The following is a 23,217-nucleotide window of genomic DNA, read 5'->3' on the forward strand; positions in this document are numbered from 1 at the left end:
CGTTGGCCACGCCTCCCGGCCGGGCAGCAACACTAAAGCCTCTCCCAACCAGCGAGGCCCTCCCAGATCCCGCCTCCCTACTTGTACGCTCCGCCCCCGAGATGCCCCTGTCGCCGCCTGATTGCACTGTGGCCTGGCCGCGGTAGGCCGGGCGGAGCGCTGGGTGCAGAACCGTGTGGAGGCTGGAAATCGTGGGTGCCCCTCGTCCGGACCATGTCTGGCTGCTACGGTCCGAAGGGAGACTGCTGCTCACGGCAAAGCGTCGCGCAGGTAGGGGCGGGGCCGCCGGCGCCGCTCTTTCTAGGCGGCAGGGCGCTGGCGCGGGGTCGCGAGCCGCAGGGTCGTGGGCGGGGCTTCCGCGGGTGCGAGCGCGGCCCCGCGTCCTGGCTGCGCGCTTCACTGCGGGAGCTGGGCCCCAGACTGAAAAAGGAAGAGTGAGTGAGGAGTGCATTTAGGTCGCTGTCGCATGCCTGTCGGGATGACAGACCGAAGGAGTCTTGAGGCCCTGGAGTGGAACTGGAGCGAGAGCAGAGCTCCTCGAGCTTCTTTTCTGCGCCTGGCGACCAGCTCCACGCTGCTGAACTGCAGCTGGGCCTCCGAAGCCTGCACCCTTTAATAGAGTTGCTCCTTGCCTGACTGTTTAGATGAATAACGGGGTGATTCTGACTAACGATTCTTCCTTGAGCAGAATTCAGGCTGCAGGTTTATCATTCACTTATACACAACCAACAATCTTACTGGAAGCCTTAATGAACGCCTCTGAGTGTCCAGAGAGTGGTGAATATGACAGATGGCCCGGAGTCCAGAGGAGAACTAGGTCAATTAACAAATTCAGCACAATGCCTAAGAGGCAGGAAAAGCCCCCTAAGCTTAGTTCTCTGATCAAAGGGCTGAAGGTCTCACTGGGAAGATTTTATTGCTAAGCATTTGTAAACCGTTATGTTGTTTTGAGTAAGTGACTTCTCCCAAATTAGCAAACACGACAGGTTAGAATGCTGGATAGACATGATTGTATGAGGAAGATGATGATCTTGGATACAGGACAGATCACTGGATATCATTTTGAGACAGATGGGTTTGGAGAATAAGGAAAGTGAAAGCAGTCCATTAGAAGAAACATTGCTAAGACATTTTGGCACATGTGTACATGCCCCCAGTAATTAGATCTTTGGCAGTCTCTAAGAGAGCAGCATGCCTAAGCTTCAAAGAGCCTAAAACAAGAAAACTAAGAATAAACTAAGATTCTCAAACCAAAAATGGCCACAGGACAACCTGTAGAACAGGCATCTTTTATTTGCTTCACTCTGTGGTCATGAAAAATGTGAGCTACTTTTTCAGAGTCCAGAACAATCTTGGCCTCTATTGAAATTTAAGAGCATTTGGTATGACTGGACCCTTATTTCTTCATGGGGTCTGGATTGAACTGACAAATAGCTACTAATTTAACCCAAGGCATGTGCTTCCACTCCTCAAACTAGATTTGCATGTACATTTAAATACATTAACCCCACTAAACATTTTTGTTTGCCTTGTGTTACAAAAATAAATGAGAACAGCAATAAGAAAAGTTTTGAGGCATAAAATTTCAATGCAGTTTTAGAGGGTGCAACTAAAAGAGTTTATCCTTAAGGAAGAGGAGTGTTCAATTGTGGTTGTTTCAGCAAATATTGAATGAGGACCTACTGTGTGCCAGACACTGTGAATTTAACATAATGCAAGTTACATCTAATTCCTTCCCCCATAGAGAGTGCCTTGTAGCAGGAGAAACAGTAAAGAGACAGTATGACAATATAAGAGCACCATTATGGGAAAGTTCAGGGTGCAGTAGGGTTTGAAAATGCCTCTGGAGGAAATAAAGGTATCAAATGAAGCCTAAAGGATCAGGAAGACCACAGTAAGAAATGAAGCTGGGTTTTCTGATTTCAGGCTTACCCTGGAGATACTTCAGGTTACATCACAATAAAGTCACACAAAAGCTGTAGTTTCCTAGTGCATATAAAAGTTATGTTTACACTATAGTCTATTAAGTGTACAATAGCATTATGTCTAGAAAATAAACATAATTTTAAAATATTTATGGCTAAAAAATGGTTATGATGATCTGAACTATTGGAAATAATGATACTACTGATAGGTTTACAAAGCTCAGGGTTGCCACAAGCCCTCAATTCATAAAAAATGCAGTATCCAAAGTACAATGACATAAAGCACAGTAAAGGTAAGCCTGTAGAAAGAGTAGCAAGCAGAGTCTTAGAAAAAAGGGCATTGTCTGTTCTCATATCAAAAGAATCTTGGTGTTATGGGAACAAAGTAGGGGACAGGGACTTGGGAAAATGATGAAGCTAAAAAGATGAATGCTAGGACCCAAACTAGAGGGCTCTTTAAGCCATCTTAGGAATACAGATTTTTATTTTAAGGGCAATGAGATAATAAGAAAAATGACTGAAGAAAGTGTATGGGGTGACAGGCTTGGTTGTAGCTCAGTGGTTGAGCGCTTGTCTTGCATGGGTAAGGCACTGGGTTTGATCCTCAGCACCACATAAAAAAATAAATAAATAAAACAAAGATATTTTTAAAAAAGAAAGAAAATGTATGGGGTGCTGACTAGATTGGAATCTGGAGGCTTAGATACAAACCAGGAAGCTGTAGCAGGAACCCAGGCAAGAAATGGCAGTGCCCTCAGTGAGGGATTTAGGTGGTAAAGTCTAGAGGACGTGATGTTGATTCGATGGGGATGGTGAAAAAAGGAGCCAGGAATGACTTAGGTTTTTGATGGAGTAATTGGGACCTAGTGGACTCTCAGAAAGAGCACTGGAGGAAGAAACAGTTGATGATAAGCCTGACATAGACATAACAAATTTGAGGTCCCTGGTTGGAGTGAGATATTAAAAGCTGCATATTTGTGGCTCTCGAGTCAAGAAAGAGAGCTGGATTGGAGATGAAGTTTTGGAAAACTTGGTCACCAAAGCCTTCCCTCTTGTATTTATTGTTCTTTATTTGATGGACACCCTCTCCCTAAACCCTATTACATTAATTGCCTTCCTCTGTGGGCTTTTCAATAATATTATTTTATCATGCTTGCCTGTAACTTTTAAGTGATTTGTTTCATGGACTTTCTTCTAGTATTGCAAAGATTTCTCAGGCACTGATGTATTATTTTCAGGATAGATTCAGCTTATACCAGTAATGTCTAGGCTGATTTTACAGTCCAAAAATTCAATCCCAAATGACCTCTGATACTTGGACTAAATTTTTCTAGTATCAAAAAGTCAAGGGGGTTGGGCTGGGGTTGTAACTCAGTGGTAGAGTATTCGTTTGCCTGAGTTAGATCCTCACCACATAAAAATAAATTTTAAAAAATCCTGTGTCCATCTACGACTAAAAAATAAAAATTAAAAAAAAAGTCAAGGGGTATTTCTCTAAGAGAGAAAGTGTTTACTTAGAAACTGTGTATTGACAAAGTCCAGATTCTAAAAGTACTAACATGAATAAGTCACTATTCTTCTTGGAAAACTAAGGCAGTTATAAATGCATACCAGTAACTAATATACTATATAACAGAATTGGGCAGTGGAAGGAAGAGGAGAAGACTAAATTCTTAAGGAATTTTTGCAAATGCAGAAAGAGGAAAGATAATTGGAAACAGCAATTCAAGGAGGACTTTATGGAGAATTTTGGATGTGCTCATGGTTCTAGAGGGACACCAAAAAGAAGTTCCTTAGGGTGACCATATGCCCTATTTTAAGAGTTTACAATACATAACTCTGACTTTTTTTTGCTGGGGGAAAAAAATCTGTTTTTTTTTTTGTTTGTTTGTTTGTTTGTTTGTTTTTTAGGGAAACCAGAAACTGGGATTTTGTATAGAAATCAATAATTTTCAAAATTTTAAAATGTCAACTCAGATTCTAAGTATTGTACAGACCAAATTAATTACTTCCTGGAAGTCTGATGCAATCCGCAAGTTATCAATTTGTGACTTCTATAATATATTCTTGAATGTAAGATATATGATCTTAATTCATTCAGTATTTATTAAGCCAAGCACTGCGGTAGGAATAACTTAGAAAGAGCATGTTGCCTACCCTTTAGTGAGCTGCGCAGAGTTGGCGAGAAAAAACAGGTAGGCACTGTTTTTACTCTTTTTGGAGGGGGAGTTACCAGGGATTGAACTCAGGGGCACTTGACCACTGAGCCACGTCCCCAGCCCTATTTTGTATTTTATTTAGAGACAGAGTCTCACTGAGTTGCTTAGCAGCCTCACTTTTGCTGACACTGGCTTTGAACTCACGATCCTCCTGTCTCAGCCTCCCCAGCTGCTGGGATTGCAGTCGTGCGTCACCCTGGTTTGTTTTTACTTTTTTTGTTGTTGTTTGTTTATGTGTCATAGTGTTTCCTAGCAAATATTTATTCTTTGATATTTCTACAAAACAAGGCTATCCAACTCCCTGCCCTTTGTTTTCCTGGAACTCAACAGTTCCGTGGAAGCAAGCCAGTCTCATGATCATAAACTCCCTGCCCAACCACTACCCCTTCACCTCACAGATTTTGTGGGTGAAGGAATTTTTCGTTCTGTGGTCCCTTCTGTGTGCCCTCTATCAGAGGATCCTTCACACACTATCATAAATAGGTACCTTTATGGAAGCCCCCCCCCCCCGCCCCACCAGGTCTGCTGAGAATGTTCCCAGGGAAGGGAAGGAATCACTCACTGTACGAGTTGATGTCTCTACAAATATCACGGGGTCTTACCACAGCTAGCCCACCTTCTTTGTTCCTTCACTAGCCCCTGAACGTTCCTGAGGAATATTCCTCAACTGTGCTGTGTGGGCTCACTTCAGACTCCTGGTTTCAACCTCATACTCCAGCAATGCTCCTGTGTCCTACAGTAGTGCTCACTCCCAAGTACCCTCTCCCTAGAGGACTGTTTTATGCCTTTATTCTCTTGTTATGCCTCTCAGACCATCCCCACACTCTCAGCTGATGACTCCATTAATACTTAAGAAAACAGAAGTCACTAGATGTGAACTTCCTCACCTCCCCACCATAAAACCTACAGATATGCCTGAAAATGAACCCAGCTTCCTTTCATTTCATAAAATGGAAGCAGCCCAGTTCTTCCACCAGTCTCAGGTCTCCAGGCCTTTCACCTTCTGAAGTTATTTCTCTCCCTCTCCCTGTCTTACCATCAATCATTTCCTCCCTGGGAGGACTGTGCTCATCGGCAGGGCTTTCAGATCCCTACATGATCCGGTCCCTGCGGTCATTTTCCACCACTCTCAGCACTTCATCACCCTGCCCTAGCCAGCTGGTCTTCCTCATGCCAAGGGTTTTCTCACTCCGGACCTTCACACCTGTCATCATTTCCTCTGCCTGGAGTCACCTGCCTCTCCCCAGCACAAAACTACCTGTGCACACACACGAGTTCTTCACACACCAGTTTAAGATTAAATGCCACTTGTTTAAGCCTTAACAACCTGATTAAAGTTGATCCTTGCTATTTTTCTCCAAGTCCCTATTTGTTTCTTACCACTTATTACAACTTATTTATCCTTTCATTTTACTCTTTTAAAACTCTACCCTGGGGTGTAAATTCTTTTAGGGCAAGACTTTGTCTTGTTTGTGGATGAATTCCCAGGGCCTAGAGAAGTGCTGTGCACATAGTAAGCCCTTAGTAAATGTTGATGGCTGACATCCCAGAGAACGGTATTCTCCCTCCCCACCCAGCTGCTCGGCCAGCCAGAATGTGGAAGTGTTCTTTCCTTCAGTTTTCTCACCCAGAATTCTTTCTTTCTGTTTAACTTTCCAAATCCACTTCTGCTCTCACTACCTCACCAATTCATTTTCAAATCTCAGCAGTCTCTTAATGCTCTGGTCTTTATCTTAACCACCCTTCAGCCTCTTCTGTTCACTGACACGATAGAACATTTCACAGACAAAAATCTGATCATCTTAAATTTAAACTCCTCAGTGGTTTTCAGTTTTCTATAAAATAAATCCCAAATTTCTGTGCACACTATGAAAGATCCTTTATATGCTGCTTCCCTCCCACCTCCACCCCACCAAACCACCAATTTGTAACCACTTCCAGCCACTGGGAGTTCTCTCCAATTTAAGTGTCCTTTCTCTTCAAATGACCAGTGTGCTTCAAGACTGACTTTAGTCACAGTTCGTTTGTGAAACGTTTCCCAGTTCCTGTTCCCTTCTGTCAGTACCTTCTGATCCCATAGTGCCCTAGACTATCTTGCTGAGGAGCTCAACCTAGAAAAGAAATTGTTTTCAGAAAACAATTTCTTTACTAGGTTGAGCTCCTCAGTGGTAAGGATTTTTATCTTATATTTGTTTCTTCAGGGCTTGTCACAGAACCTAGTACTCAGTAAGGGTGCATTGAATGTGAGTATGTGATAAACACACAAGAAAAGTGCGGAGAACAAATGTCAAGGCACAGCATTGGAGAAAGAGTGACCACTTCCCACTGGGAGATGAGTAAAGGCATCATAAGTGAGCAGGGAGCCTGGTGTAAAGGCTCTTAAGGAGGAGTTTGACGGATTCATAGTAATTAGAGATTCAGCCTGAGCAGTAAGAGCCCAAAGAAAATTTAAAAATACGTTGGCTGGTAAGAAATCATGTCTTAGTTATCTATTGCTGCATAGCAGATGACCTCGTAGCTTAGTAACTGAAATCACAAACAGTGATTGTGGCCCATAATTTGCGAGGATTAGGAACCCAAGAGCAGCTGTGCTCACATTCTGGCTCAGCATCTCATGAAGTGGCAATTGGGCTGTCGGGTGGGTTGACAGTCAACTCAGGGCTTGATTACAGCCATAGGAACTGCTTCTAAGATCACTCAAGCGAGTTTGGCAGGCCTTAGTTTCTCATTGTCCATTGGCCTTGAACCTCAGTTCCTTGCCAAATGGCCATCTTCCTGGGCTTTCTGATTACTCTTATGCTTCGGCAGCTGGCTTTCCCACAAAGCCAATGATCTGCAGAGAGAGAGATCAATCAAGATAGAAGCTACACTCTTCCATGACCTAATCTCAGAACTGACATACTGTTGCCTCTGCCATAGTTTCTTGGTCACACAGATGAACTTGGGTAAAATGGAATGGGGTCATCAGGAGGTAGAGAACACGAGGAGCCATTCTGTAGTTTGACTACTGCAACTAGGGTGACTAGAACTGAGATAGTTGTATAAATACAGAAAGATCCTAGCAGACCATGGAGCATTTGAGCATTAGATGATTTGAAGAATGGAGTTTGTGATCAATATAGTATTAGTTTATGATTCATATTAGAGGATAAGCTGGAATAGAAGAAGGAATTGTAGCAAGGAGACCAAATAAAAGATTACCTCCATACTCCCAAATGTCAGTCCCTAAGAGAGTTTTTACTACAACTATATATAGCAAAGTAATGAAAAGGAAGTCAGCAAAACATGAATTTCACTAAATTTAATTGAATGCAATTTAAAAAACCATTTTTTATTCTGAGGTTGTCCTCCTTTTATGTTAAAAATGTGCTTCTTTTTTGAAGAAGGTGATAGTGGATAGTTAAATGTAATTCATGTCATAACCTGACAATCTTAGGTCATTTCCTAAAATCAAAAGGAAAAAAAATAGAAAAGTAAAACTGCTGTTGAAATTCACAAGTCTGGAAATCACTGATACAGATTATTAATATGAGGAAACTGATACCAGAAAATGTCACTGACTTGCCTTAGGGCACACAGCTAGTGGCGTCAAAGCTGAAACCAGATTCTTTGTCTTTAATTTCTATTCAACACTTAATTGTTATGCAGAGGAAAGAGAAGAATTTTTAGTGTGGCAAGAGGAAGAAGAGAGGGCTTCTGAGTGAAGGTGATATTGGAAAGCAAGGCAACATGCACAGAGAGGAGAATAGAATAAATGTGCAGAAAGACACAAAGACCAAGCACAGAGAGAAAATCTTGACAATACTGCACAAATGTATCAGTCTCTTCCTGAAGACAGTGTCAGAAAAAATTGTGAAAACTTTGAAATGAGTAAAAAAAAATTACTAGGTGTTTTAGGATTATCTTTTAGCTATTTTATAAATATGTAAATTACAGAATACTGACAGTAATGCACATGACTTGTTTATGGCACTAAACTGTGTTCAATAGACATTCGATTTATAGTTACCCTATGGATATTGTCCAATTGTGCCTTCTTTGTAAATTCAGGATTCTTGATTACTTTTTTTTGGATAGATATATTTGGGATAAACCTGGGGGTGCTTTACCACTAAACTTCATCCCCAGTAGTTTTTTTTTTTTTGGTATATTTTGTTTTATTTTATTTTATTTTTTTAATTTTGAGAGAGAGTTTCCCAAAGAAGGACCTGATCCTCCTGCCTTAGCCTCCTGAGCCACTGGGGTTATAGGTGTGTGCCACGGCCCAGTTAAGATTCCTGATTACGCCTATACAAGTATACTGAATTCTCCTTCGAATGGTTCTAACATCTTACGGATTTCCTTATTAATTAATGAGCTAAGTATTATTTTTTATGTTATCATAATCATCATCATTTTTGGTATTGAAGATTGAACCCAAGGCCTTGCACATGCTAGACATGCACTGTGCCACTGAACTATACCTCCATCCTGACAAATCTAAAATAATTTGTCTGAGTCTCCCAGGAAAATTATCTTTGAATAACAAGTGCCTGGGTTTAATTTTTTTCTTATACCATGAATTGAACCTAGGGGCACTCAACCACTGAACCACATCCTCAGCCCTTTCATATATATATATATATTACAGATGGGATCTCACTAAATTGCTTAGGGTCTCACTAAGTTGCTGAAGCTGACTTTGAACTTGAAATTCTCCTGCCTCAGCCTCCTGAGCTGCTGGGATTAGAGGTGCGTGCCACTGCACCAAACTGGAGCCTGGAGTTTCTTAAATTGAAAGAAAATAATAAGTTGTTAAAAATTTTTTAAAAAGGACAAATCATTGGGAATTAGAGCCATTATTGGCTATGAATAGGTATCTCAGTAACAAGTCTGATTTCCTTAAGATAACTAGATTAATAATTTGAAAAACTAAAATACTGAATCAAAAAACATTCTAGGCTTTAATATTTTTCATATATACTAAATACTGTTAAATATGTTTCTGTCTCACAATAGACCTCTATTTTTTTTTCTTATTTTTATTGTTTTTTTTAAATGACAGCAGAATTCATTACAATTTTTATTACACATAGAGAGCACAGTTTTTCATATCTCTGGTTGTATATAAAGTATGTTCACACCAATTTGTGTCTTCATACATGTACTTTGGATAATGATGTCCATCACATTCCACCATCATTGCTAACCCCCTGCCCCATCCCTTTCCCTCCCACCCCTCTACTCTATCTAGAGTTCGTCTATTCCTCCCATGCTCCCCCTCCCTACCCCACTATGAGTCAGTCACCTTATATCAGAGAAACATTTGGCATTTGTTTTCTTTTGGGGATTGGCTAACTTCACTTAGCATTATATTCTCCAGCTCCATCCATTTATCTGCAAATGCCATGATTTTATTTTCTTTTATTGCTGAGTAATATTCCATTGTGTATATATGCCACATTTTTTTTTATCATTCATCTACTGAAGGGCATTTAGTTGGTTCCACAGCTTAGCTATTGTTAATTGTATGCTATATACATTGATGTGGCTGTGTCTCTGTAGTATGCTGTTTTAAAGTCCTTTGGGTATAGACCGAGGAGAGGGACAGCTGGGTCAAATGGTGGTTCCAGACCCAATTTTCCAAGGAATCTCCATACTGCTTTCCATATTTTTGGCTGCACCAATTTGCAGTCCCACCAGCAATATATGAGTGTGCCTTTTTTCCCACATCCTCACCAACACTTATTGTTGTATTCTTAATAGCTGCCATTCTGATTGGAGTGAGATGATATCTTAGAGTAGTTTTGATTTGCATTTCTTTAATTGCTAGAGATGATGAACATTTTAAATAGTTGATTATAATGAATATTTAGATACATATTTTAAATTTAATAATTGAATTGAAATCCAGATCTAACAACAGGAAAATAATACTATTGACATTCAAAAGAGAACTAGATACTAACTAAACCTTTCTTTCTTGTTAATTCTTTTTAAAATATATATTCTGATTTTTAGTGTCTTATCTGGACAGTTTTCTAGGACTGCATTTTTCACCAAATGTATCTCTGTCAGTGACTATTAAATGATCATGTTGCTTTAATTGAAATTTTACATGTCTGATGACTGGATGAAAATGCACTAACAGCAGCTGCCTGATTCTTATTCCTGTAAGCATGAAGCTTACTAATTGCTGTAATACCTAAGTATTGGAAAAAGCAAAGAGAAGGGGGAGACCCATAATAACAGACCATTTTCAATAATGTTTGCAATTTGTTCTGCCAATTTGCTTTTAAGGATTGGAAAACTGCAGGAGTCTTCCTGTTAACTCTACTTTAATATGTAATTAAAATATCATTTATGTTCCTAAAAAAGGAAATAGTGAATTATACAGGGCATGGTTAATTTTGGCTAGATTTCTTAAGAACAGACAAGAAATATCTTTTATTTTAAGTAATAATAAAATTAATTTTAATTCAAGAATTTTTAACTCTTTAAAACAGGATATAAATCACACACTGTGCCGGGTGCTTCATATGCGTTGCATCTCTCACAGCATGCTCATTCTGTGGATGAGTAAACTGAACCACAAAGTCATGTAAGCAGTGAGTGATGTAGTGTGGATTTGACTCCATGCCTGCTAACTCATGAGCCCCTTGCATCAAAACTTTTTAAAAGTTTCTAGTTTCCCATATTCCTGATATTGTATTTTGAAAACTACTCCATCAATATCATTCATAGTACTTTCCTAAAATGAAATGTGTATATAAAACATTAGCAGGAAATTGGGGAAAACACCATAATTGCAGGTATCCAGTTAAGTAGCTGAGACTTTAGTCCATTATGTAATGGTTTTTCTTTTGACTCAGGGGTGTTTTTCTCCTTTACACAGGACCAAGATCAGTAAAGGCAAGCTTGCTTGCCTGTGCTCTTCTGCATAGTACGTCTGTTTCTTGTTTGCCCTTTCCTGAAGGGTACAGCCTTTTAGGTTTTCAAGCTTATATGGGGGATTTTAAGCAAGCCTTAGGTTGTACGTCATATTTCTAATGGTTTATATAGCCATCCGAATTGAAGCTCAGTGTCATCAGACTTTTTCAAATACCTTCAGGAAAAATTCTGGCTTTAGGCTCCCAGGTTTCCAACCCACATAGTCTCACTCTCATTTCTCTATGGCCCCTCTGAATCCTTACTTTCTTGACAGTGTAGCAACTTATTTTGAAATATTTGTAAAAATAATTTGCTTAGCATTTTAGCTTGATTTCAAGGTAAGGGTTGTATATCATACTTCATACTGCCAAAAATTAAATTCATTGTATTTCTATTTATTTTTGTTTTTAATAAATTGTTAAAATTTAAAAAAGAAGAAATCATTGGTATGTTTTTTTCTAAAGAAGTGATTATTGGACTTATAGGTAAGGTTTGATATTTATTTCAGCATTTATGCATATACTCATATAAACACATATTTTCATAAAAATGGGTTTAGCAGGTTTTGTAATTGTTTCTGAGTGTTTTTAATACTCTTTGCTTGATTTAATTTTCCATAATGAATATATATTACTTTATAATAATAATAAGAGAAACATTAAAATTATTTTGGAAAAAAGAGGATAATTTTTAAGTAAAAACAAAACTGAACAGTCTGTGTTGAACATGTAGCTATCATGATATCTCATATATATCCTGCCTTAATTGAACAAGATTTTTTTGTAATAATGTGTTTATAAATAAATTTTCCTGGCAGACAGAAGCATGTTCCTTTCAGCACCAGATTTTATTTCTTTCAGCCATTTCATTGGACCTTGTAATACATACTGGGCATCCTACCTTGTTCCTAAAGCCTGTTAGTGATGAACTATACGGCCCCATACTGAAAACTCCCAGATTGCCAAATAATATAGTAAATCTACTTCATGAACAAAATATGTTTGTAATAGTTTTCTTCCTCACTGTCCCGTCTCTGTAGTAGATTTTCTTAAGTTTCCTTAAATGAGCTTCATATTAGAAATACCAGCTGGAATAGTTATTTGATAAAATAATGCCTACTTTAAAAATTATTATTTTCTTTTTAAGGACAAAGAACATCCAAGATACCTGATTCCAGAACTTTGCAAACAGTTTTACCATTTGGGTTGGGTCACTGGGACTGGAGGAGGAATTAGCTTGAAGCATGGGTAAGTTTCTGGCTGGCTCATCTCCGGGAATTTTCCATATGAGTAGAACACAGGGAGCCTAATGTGGTATGTCCAAAGAACAGCTAATGATAAGTTCTATGTGATAGTGAAAGTATTTCATTTCTAAATTATCAAATGGCTATTTGCATAACTAAATGGAGCCGGTGTGCAGAAATAGTTATAATAAATACCTAAGGATTTATGAACTGCAGTTTCTAATCAATTTTTTGTCCTCAATCCTTGGAGTACCAAAATTAGATTATGTTTTGCAAGTATGTTCATATGTCTGGAATTATAAAAAATACTTTCTAGGTAGACAAGATTTGTTTCAAATGTTCAGATACTTATTTTTAAATCACTTAAATACAGATTATTAACTATTAAAATTCTAAAGGTTATGCTTTATTGAGTCAAAAGAAAGACCATATGCTAGTCTATGTATCATTATTAATGGAACATAGCACTTGCTGGTCTTTATTCCTCAAGATGTATTGGACTTATCAAATATTGGGCAAAATAAGAGGTATTAGACTTACCAAAACAGAAAGAATAAATAGTTCATTAGACTGTTCATTAGATTTATTCAGTGTCTTTCCTTCAGGAAGATGAAGAATAAATACCTTACTAACAATGAAAATAAAGATTGTGGCACCTAACTTCTTTCACAGGTTTCTAAAATAGGATTAATATTTTCCTCTGAAATATTACTATCTGGAGACTAAATGCTAAGCTGAGTAATTTATTATCCTAATTCACTTTCTTTAACAAAATTGGATTGTTAAAACATTGCTATGCTATTGAGTAAAGATAGAAAGAAAGAAAGAAAGAAAGAAAGAAAGAAAGAAAGAAAGAAAGAAAGAAAGAGAGAGAGAGAAAGAAAGAAATGCCCCCGCCAAGGAGGCTGCATGGCATAATAAGAAACAAGATATAAAATAAATCAGAACATTTTGGACAAAAAGAATTTTATAGCATACCACAAGATGATGATGCCATTATAATTTCATCCTCTTCAAATTACCAAGTATAAAATATTAATATTAGTAATATCAATAATATTATTATTAATAATAATATTCAGAATGCACTCTTTTAGAGTCCAGTAAAACCATGTTCCACATGGTAGCTCTGTATATCCATCTGTGCTGCCCTGTCACTATCATCCCAGTTGCTAATGTGTCAATTCAGCATTGTGCAAGATTTCAGATTATTTTGCCAAACTTTTAAGTTGTTCTGTTACAGCAGGCTCAATGCTAACAGCAATTTTTTCATCTCACTTATCCATTTAGAAGCTGAGTCACAGTAATTTGGTTTTCCCATCATACTATGTATAATAAATCATATTCTAAATGTTGCCTTTAATTAACTACTGTTTGCATGTGTGAAAAGTTTTTGTACACACAAAACAAAGCTGTCTCTCAAAATGAACTGAAATAACCATTTCTAATTGCCTCTTAAAAAATAGTAGAGCTAAAAATGAGGAGAATACAGAACTCAAGAGGGATTTATTTATTTTTTAAAATATTTATTTTTTTAGTTGTAATTGGTCACAATACCTTTATTTTTGCTTATTTATTTTTATGTGGTGCTGAGGATCTAGCCCAGAGCCTCGCGAGTGCTCTACTGCTAAGCCACAACCCCAAGGCTAAGAGGGATTTATTTTAACCACGTCATAAAGACTTTTCTTTCTAGCAGAATTTTACTAATCCATGTAACTGTGGCTGTATGTGGCCACCATAAAACACTTATTGGCACATCTTTTAAAATTAAATGGCTTTCATAGCACTACAATCATTTTATAGGAAAGTTGCATCGTGTGTAAAATACTTTTTCTATAGATTCTTACTGGGTGAGGAGCTCCTCCTAGAGGTCACAGATAGAAAGAGCCACATCTTACGGCACTGTTTGGAACTGTAATACATTTGAGCCTTACAGACTGAAATAGGCATTTTGTGGTAAAAAGTTGAATTTTGCTTCTGATATTTAAAACGACTTCATGAGCTCACATCACTTATTTTGTCAAGAATATCATTCTCAAGTTGTCAGTGATAGTTGATTTTCTTTTTCTGGCTCTTAGGGCAAATAAATTTGGAATGTGTTTTTAGAATAATACTGGCAATAAGCTCTTTGGGAATACAGAATTGTTGACTGATTATAAGGTTTGGCTAATGTCATTCCAGCTTACACCAATGGTGTGTGATATGAAAAGATGTATGTAAGAGGTAGCCTAGGACAGACACAAGAGTTAAATGAGAAGAAAAAAATGGAGGACTAAGAAAACAACAGTAATGTGGGTGATCACAGGATACTCTTCCACTGTTGTGTTCAGATTGAGTCCTCACCATTCAAATTTAACATTTCCTATTTTCACAGTATAGTATTGATCGGTGTAAGACATACCAATCCTGTTGCTCATTAGTAGGATTACAATTTAGAAATCCATATCAGAGATGAAATCATTGAGTCATAGTAATATCTTAATGATTTTTTGTGAACAGAGAATAAATAAAAATAGAAGTAAGTGAACATGATCTATTATGAATTCTTGGAGTTTGTTTCTCTGTTTATCATACAGTGAAAAATCAGGGAGTAGAGAGAAGTAAATTCCAAAACTTAATAACTTAAAATTCAAGATGCTTTTCATGTGTGGCTTATAGTACCAAGTAAACCCTCACTGACTGTTTGGCATGTTTCTCTCCTAAAATAAAAGTTCTGTCACCTTTGTATTTATCCAAATATCTCTTTCTTTGTTAATGTGTTAGATGTTAATATGTTTTTGTCTAAAACCTGTTTAGCTAATTGCCCAAAGTTGATCAAAGTCTAAATTGATTTCAATTTAACAAAGGCAGTAATAAAGACAGACTTGGCTTGACAAATCACTTAAATAAACAGAATAAACGCCCCGGGTTTTCCTGTGTCATTGATGGATTTTGTTTACTAGCAGGCCATGTTGTACTTTATTTTGAGTCTGTTCCCAGGACTGCATAAAATTCTTCCTGCACCAAAGATCTATGAATCCACTTACCTGTGGACTCATCTCCTTACCTGTGCAAGTGAGTAGATGGCATACTACCCATGATTCTAGATTTCTTTTGTGTTACACAAAGACAAAGGTTTTAAATAACTGTTATTTGTAAAAGGCCCCTTTTAACAGTAATTCTGGAAGAGTGCCCTCTGTGTCATCCTGAGCAGCAGAGCTCTAGAACATTAGCTGCTTCATGAAAGCTAATGCATATGTGCAGCTTACTGTGCATTGGACTTCACTCAGATTATCAGGCATTGATTTTCTAGACTTAAATTTACCAATGGAGCCCTAATTTCACCTTACATTTTCGTTAGTTTCAAATCAATAGGTCAGCATAGACCCTCATCCTCACTATGAAGCATTTAATATTCATTGAGTGTCCATATGTCTGTTCCTTAGTAGCAGAAGCATCAGGTGCTGGCATTTCCTTGGTTTGCATTTATGTGGCAGCTCATTAACACTCTCCAGCAGCAATTGAAACTGGCAAGTGAGCTAAAGAACTATTGTATAATGTGGAAGGAATGTAAAGAAGATTTTGAAATTAATTTGCAAATCAAATTTGAGAGTTTCTTGTGGACATTCTCAAAGTCTAAATTGATTTCCATGCATGTGTGCAGCTTACTTCTACACTATCTTCCTTAGCACCACATCCTGTAGTAGAGATCTCTGCATGTAGCCATTCTTATATTTTTAACCTTTTGCATTTGTTTTAGCTTCATTACCAATTATTTTCCAAGATGCATGTGCTTTTCGAATAGAATACACTTCTATCCAAGACACTGTTATGCTGTAATTTAATAACCTGCCCAGCAGAGGTCTCTGAACTTCATGGTTTGTAATAAGTATTTCAAGCAATAATGTTAAACTTGCTGCTTTGCATGCAGAAATCTCCTGTTGAGTGTATTTTCCTCTGATTGTATTTTAGAATGACTGTATTTCACATATGATAGTATGAACTCTACTGACACCTTAAGATGTTGAAAACTTACATGTTTAGATTATTTCTTCCAACTAGATAAAAGCCTGGTCAACATTGATTTTACATCATAAAAAGAAATAAATGTATATGACAAAAAGCAAGTACTAGTCTTGTGATAAGCTACCAGCATTATCAAGGCATTAAAGTAATTTGGATATTCTTTCTATGCATCCTAAATCTTTAATTAAGCCAAGAAACTATAAAACTTAATTTATAAATAACATTAATGATTGTACTGCAAAGATATTTTCTGTGCATAAAATTCAATAAATACCCAATTTCTATATTTTGTGTTACCAGCAATGAAATCTACATTGCTCCTTCAGGAGTGCAAAAGGAACGAATTCAGGTATGGTAAATGGATCCTTCTTTAACCCAAATGACTTATCTTTCATTCTTGACTATTGTTTTATGAAACGATTATGTTAGTTTTGAAGGGTAGTTATACTGTGATAATTTAAATAACAATCAACAAACATTTGATGAGTAACAAATATTTATTGAATAATTTAATTTTTTTCAGGTGGTAAGTATCTTCCATGCAACCAATATATGAATCTTACTAAGTAGGTAGAGGGAGAAAGGGAATAGTGCTACTGTAAATCATAATAAAAGTAGTTATAATTTTGTAGCCTTATCATGCTATCTTTATCAAGTTAGTCGGGGTAATCAGATTAATGGTCTAAGATGGCCCAAATGGATTCATATTTCATATTAGCAAAACTATTTCAATTTAAAGTTATGAAACTTTATTTTGAATTTTTGAGTTTTATTTTATATTAATACTGGAATAAAATCCAAAATCTAGTTAAGACAAACATGTAATACTTCAAAGGCAAAGGAAAAAAAAAAGCTGCTTTATTAACAAAACATTTTTATTGTGGTTTATAAGCCCTGAGAAATAAAAGTTACAGATCAGAAATACACATGCATTACTAAGAAAAGTCTGCAGATCTATATGCTTCCTTGAAGTACAAGCCAAGTGTGGTGGCACAACCCATAATCTCAGCTGCTGAGGAGGCTGAAACAGGAGGATCCCAAGGCCAGCCTGGTCAACATAGCAAGATCTTGTCTCAAAATATTTTAAAAAGGGAGCTGGAGTTGTAGCTCATGGTAGAGTGCTTGCCTAGCACACTGGAGGCCCTGGATTTGGTTTCCAATATTAAAAAACAAACAAAAAAACCCATACACTTTTAGAAAATAATATTCCTTATTGAAATCAACCTTTCTGAATGCCAATTAAATTTCTCAGGAGATAGGGAATTTTTATTATAAAATTGTCCTCTGTGTGGGGAAAAAGCTACACTCATATATTGCTGGTGGGACTGCAAATTGGTGCAACCACTCTGGAAAGCAGAAAACTTGAAATTGAACAACTATTTGACCCAGTTATCCCACTCTTCAGTATATACCCAAAGGACTTAAAATCAGCATAATAGTGACATAGCCACATCAATGTTTATAGCAGCCCAATTCACGATAGCTAAGCTATGGAACTAACGTAGGTGCTATTCAACAGATGAATGGATAAAGAAAATGTGGTATATATACATGATGGAATATTACTCAAGAATGACTTTATGACATTTGCTGGTAAATGGATGGAACTAGAGATTATCATGCTAAGTGAAATAAGCCAATCCCCAAAATCAAAGATCATATATTCTCTCTCATATTTAAATGCTGACTCACAATAGGCAGGGGTGGGTTCACCAGATTGGACAGGATGAAGTAGGGAGAGGGAATGGGAAGAGAAAATACAGTAGAAGGATTCAGACATAACTTTTCTATGTTCATGTAGGAATACAAGACCAGTATAACTCCACACCATGTACAACCACAAAAATGGGAAGATCTATATATATAATATGTCTAAATACATTTTACTGCCATGTATAACTAAAAAGAATAAATAAAAAATTTAAAATAAAAAGAAATAAAATTATCCTCTAAAATTTTCTTCTTATTTTATGAAATGTGAAAAAAAAAATGGTAACACCTGTCTGGGAATGTTGTTTTCTTTATTTAGTTTTCCCAAAATGTAGTTGTGAAATTACAGGGCCAAGTTAAGCTAAATGAATGAAATTATATCAGCATCATTACGTATATCAACTTTCTTCTTCACATTCTATTTTTAAACTCTCAAGAATATTTTTTTTAGTAGAGAACTTTTTTACATCTCAGTGGCATTTCTAATTGATACTTTGTAAGCCATCTTTTTTTCTTTCTCTCCTTCTCTAAGTAGCCAGAAGATATGTTTGTCTGTGATATAAATGAGCGGGATATAAGTGGACCTCCAGCATCTAAGAAGCTAAAAAAAAGCCAGTGCACTCCCCTTTTCATGAATGCATACACAATGAGAGGTATGCCGGAAATGCCTTTGACACCAGGAATATTTGCAGAGCGGGCTCCCCTAAGTAATAGTAGTTATTATTTTAGTTAACATTTCTTGCATATCTGTCATGTACAAGAATATTAATTCATTTGGTTCTCACATCAGGCTTTGAAGAATGTCCATTATTACCCCACTTACCCTCCTACCTATTTCATTTTAGAAAAAATAAGTTCATAGTTGTGTGTGTGTGTGTGTGTGTGTGTGTGTATGTGTATGTGTGTGTGTGAAGCTATAATTTATCTTCACCAAGCATGTGACTTTATTCTTCCTCCTTCAGGAGCAGGCGCAGTGATTCATACCCACTCTAAAGCTGCTGTCATGGCTACTCTCCTCTTTCCAGGACGAGAATTTAAAATTACACATCAAGAGATGATCAAAGGAATAAGGAAATGTACTTCAGGAGGCTATTTTAGGTATTATTGCTGTCGTGTTTTTTTTTTCTTAAATAATTTGAAAGTATTTTTCCTTCTTTGATAAATAGGATACTGATCTTTTATGTGTATAATGAAATGCTGTGGGATCTATGCTAAATAATACCCCACTTAATCTTGCCCTTCCAGATCTATTCGCAATGACACAAATCCTCCTCCACTCTTCCTCAGCCAGGTAATGGTAAAGCACTAGCAACATGAATAATGAAATGTTCATTAAAGTGAAATGAAAAAAACAAAATCTTGGCTGTGATTTCTATGGAGGTAGAAAAATTCTGTCCCTACATTGAAGTACCCAAACAGCAAGATCTACCCACCTTCACTTTGTGTGCAGGAGGCCTAAATCGCCACTAGAGTCTAGAATTCATGTTGATCCAGTTTAGTATTTCTAGAATATTGTCATTTTTTAAAAAACGTTTTCTAATCATTTTAATTAAGAAGGTCTCTATATTTTAGAATTCTTCAGTGTGGAAGCTGGCCTGGACTGTAAGTATAGAACAGTGACCTTCCAGATAGGTTTAAGTAAATCTCCAGCCCACAAAAATGTCGTCATTATTCATAAATCTAGAATATTATGGCTTGAAGAAGCATGTTCTTGGTTCCCAGGCACCAGCCACACCTTGCCTTTAAATTTAGTGGCATTCTTCCTGGGATGTCACCCTTCTTAATTCCCTAAGAGCCTGATAGCTATCTGTTTGGAGGAAGCAGTGCCAGTTTTACTGAAGTGTTCTTCTAGCAGTATCTTCTGTTACCGTGTTTAGTAGAAGGTACACCATTAAAGTGGTGAACTGAGAACTTAATTTGATTTCGGTTAATATTTATTGTGTGCCTAAAGCATTCCTCAGCACCCTGAAAAACCTATTTACAAAAGTTAAATATTTAAATTATGAAAAGTGGACATACTGGAGAAAGGATAGCCTGTGTTGCCTTTTCTGTCTCTGGGGCTTAAAGGAGAAGCCATATGGGTGCTATCAGTTTCATATGCATTTGATTACTTTGTTGAACAAATAAAAGTTAAGACAGAACAATATAGGGAACTGTGAGTTAGGATCAAAGCATAATAGAGAGCCTTTCGAATTTTGTGGAGAAAAGGATGATATCAATGAAAAGATGCTATTTATTATGTATAACATACATTTATATATATTTACAGAGTGTCAAAATTTAAAGAATAAAATGTGTGTGTGTGTGTGTGTGTGTGTGTGTGTGTGTGTGTGTGTGTGTGTGTATGTGTGTGTATGTGTTGCTAGGGGATTGAACCCAGGGCCTTGCACTGAGTTATACCTCCAGCCTAAAACTCTTTTAAGATATAATTTTATTTTGAGTTTGTTGGGAAATGAGGTAGTGATATTTTATCTGAGTTTAGGGAGAATCCTAAGCTGGGAGGAGGAGGAAAGAAAGAAGTTTTGACATTCTTTAGTGTTATTTTTATTGGAAGTCACCCTTAAAAAAAAAAAAAAAAAAAAAAAAAAGAAAAGAAACAGATTTAAAATACTTAGTTTTTACCAGAGGTAGTTAACATGTGTCAATATAATTGTCCTCCCTGTTGGAAGCAACATGGCTGGTAAAGTGAAAAGAACACGTGGTCAAAGGACTACCCAGCTGTCTCCTGTTTAACCTGTCTGTGAAATGGGGGACTAGCTTGAATTAGCTTTCAAGTCTTATTTTGCTGTGAAATTATTTTGCACCTGGAAATATTTCTGATCAGTGTCTACTAGAAGAAAATATAAGTTTGTGGTTCTCCTAGCCAGTGTTAGGAAGGATTTCGAACTAGCTACTCATTCCTTCCATGTTTGAGGATGTTTTATAATTACTTCTGTCTTTACTAATGTTAAACAACATTGGGCAACTCCAAATTATTAATGATAATTGTTCATCACACAATTAATCACATGACAGGTACTTAATCTATACCCACCCTAAAGCAGTAATTTCTGGTACCACTTTAGGTAGAACTTTTTGTTGTTGTTAAGTTACACACTACAGAGATGGGAAAAGGCAGATATTATATTAACAACATAACAGAAATTCATGTGAAAAGGAAAACTAGTCTGAGCTTTGTTTGTTTCTAAGTGACCTCAAAAATAGACTTAATTGAATTAGTAACTATGGTGTTTTTTTTTTTTTTGGTTGAACATTGATCTCATCACATGTATTTACTGAGAATAAAGTAGAAATAAAAGAAGTTACAGAGTTGAGAATATTCTGGAAGCATCATCATACCTTTAGTAGTTATCTCTAGAAAGTTCTTGCTATGTTACCGCCACACACCATACCTATATTTATCGATTTATCTGTCCAAGACATTTTGCAATTCTACAGAGATAAAACACAATGATCTTAGATTATTGGAAAATTCCTACTTAATTCACTTTTAATCCTATCAACACTTTTGATTCTAAGATTTCCCATCTCTTATTAAAAATATTATGATTGTCTCTGCTTCAAGGAAATACTTGTGTGATCTTGATGATTTCTTTGTTAGATTTTGGGATAGTATACAAATTTCTGCCACATATACTTAGGATTGTCTGCCAAATTCCCAGGGTGTCTTTTGATACAGATATTTATGCAAGATACACAGAGTAACATGCAACATCTTGTTCATAATTTGGAGTGGTTTTCCAAATAAAAAGAGAATATTTAACTGGTAATTTGTCAAAATTACTATGTATGTTTGTTTTAACAGAAAAAAAAATGGCTCATTTTGTCTTCATAGATATGATGATATGTTAGTGGTACCTATTATTGAGAACACACCTGAAGAAAAAGACCTCAAAGAACGAATGGCCCGTGCAATGAATGAGTACCCCGACTCCTGTGCAGTCCTGGTCAGGCGCCATGGAGTGTACGTGTGGGGAGACACATGGGAGAAGGCTAAAACCATGTAAGTGTAAAAACATTTGGGATAAGTCACCACACCCTGAATGTGAAAATGAACAAAAAATGTCTCAACGATTTAAAATGAAGGATGATTGTCATGTTTCATTGGTCAAATAGGCTTAAATTTAAAGGGTTTATCATTATATCCAGATATTTGATTTTTACTATGTATTGATTCATTGAGAATTCTTCATTGGATGAGCCGTTATTTGGGAAGGCTCTGTGGACAGAAGAGGAAGGAGACGCAGATCCTAAATATATTTTATTTCAAAAAATAGCACACAGTATAAATTTGTGTAAGTAGTATGTTTAAAAATCTCTTTTATTTCCTGAGAACTATATGACATGGTTGCCTGATTCAATATGATTCCTTTACATGTTTTTAAATTGTTTTTAAATAGTTTTTTAAATGTTCTTATTTTGCCCTCAAACTGATAGGGAAAATTTGCAGGTACTAGGAAGAAAGCAGAGTTAACTGGATAGAAAGGAGAGATGTGGTTATTTAAGTTTGGAGAACTCCATTTCAAGTAAACACCTTCATTTTTTCTTTTTTCTTTTTCTTTTACAGGTGTGAATGTTATGACTATTTATTTGATATTGCTGTATCAATGAAGAAAGTAGGACTTGATCCCACCCAGCTCCCAGTTGGAGAAAATGGAATTGTATAAGCCAAACAAAAGTTTAATTATACAGAGATTAAACTAAACTTAATTATTATTTAAGTGAAACAATTATTTTTAAATGAATTGAAATTTTCCAAAAACACCATTGATTTATCACTAAATGCTACAGATGATCATATTTAATCTCTTCTGACATTGAATAATATTTGCTCATATTCTTGTAATTTAAATGACAGGACAGTGGAATAAAAATTTTTTACTCAGTGTTTTTTATGTTTAAAATTTGTGATAGCAAAATATTTGTCTATAAATTAATGCCTTTTTATATGCATTCAGAGAATTCCTTTTAATATTTAAAGCTGCTGGTGATAACAGAATTCATGGTAAATTTTCATTTAATTATGAAATGAGCATTTTCTTGATTTAATGTTGGTATATAAAATTTATGTGAAACATTAAGACCTAATATATCCCCCATATTTTATGTCAAGACAGTTTTATAGATCTCACCCATAAACTTGAGCATTTCACTATACAGGCTCAGCAGCCATAATCAGAAAGTCCAAAATCCAAAACTTTTTGAG

The 23,217-nt window shown here is 36.4% G+C and overlaps 1 protein-coding gene across 5 annotated transcripts; it reads left to right on the plus strand.

The window, feature by feature from the left end:
- Positions 1 to 80: 80 nt before the first annotated feature.
- Positions 81 to 22,899, plus strand: Apip (APAF1 interacting protein). Of its 5 annotated transcripts, none has more exons than XM_078046246.1 (7): positions 81 to 270; positions 12,200 to 12,300; positions 16,602 to 16,650; positions 18,547 to 18,664; positions 18,974 to 19,109; positions 21,847 to 22,014; positions 22,579 to 22,899. In XM_078046246.1, the coding sequence occupies exons 1-7, from the start codon at positions 214 to 216 to the stop codon at positions 22,676 to 22,678; spliced, it is 729 nt and encodes a 242-aa protein (XP_077902372.1). In that variant the 5' UTR covers positions 81 to 213; the 3' UTR covers positions 22,679 to 22,899. The 5 variants fall into 5 exon arrangements, with proteins under 5 accessions (XP_077902372.1, XP_077902369.1, XP_077902370.1 ...); XM_078046243.1 differs by lacking the exon at positions 81 to 270 and adding an exon at positions 15,265 to 15,350; XM_078046244.1 differs by lacking the exon at positions 81 to 270 and having other exon boundaries at positions 12,212 to 12,300; positions 18,544 to 18,664.
- The last annotated feature ends 318 nt before the right edge of the window (positions 22,900 to 23,217 follow it).

Source organism: Ictidomys tridecemlineatus, chromosome 4, assembly GCF_052094955.1.
Source record: "Ictidomys tridecemlineatus isolate mIctTri1 chromosome 4, mIctTri1.hap1, whole genome shotgun sequence".
Taxonomy (NCBI): Eukaryota; Metazoa; Chordata; class Mammalia; order Rodentia; family Sciuridae; genus Ictidomys; species Ictidomys tridecemlineatus.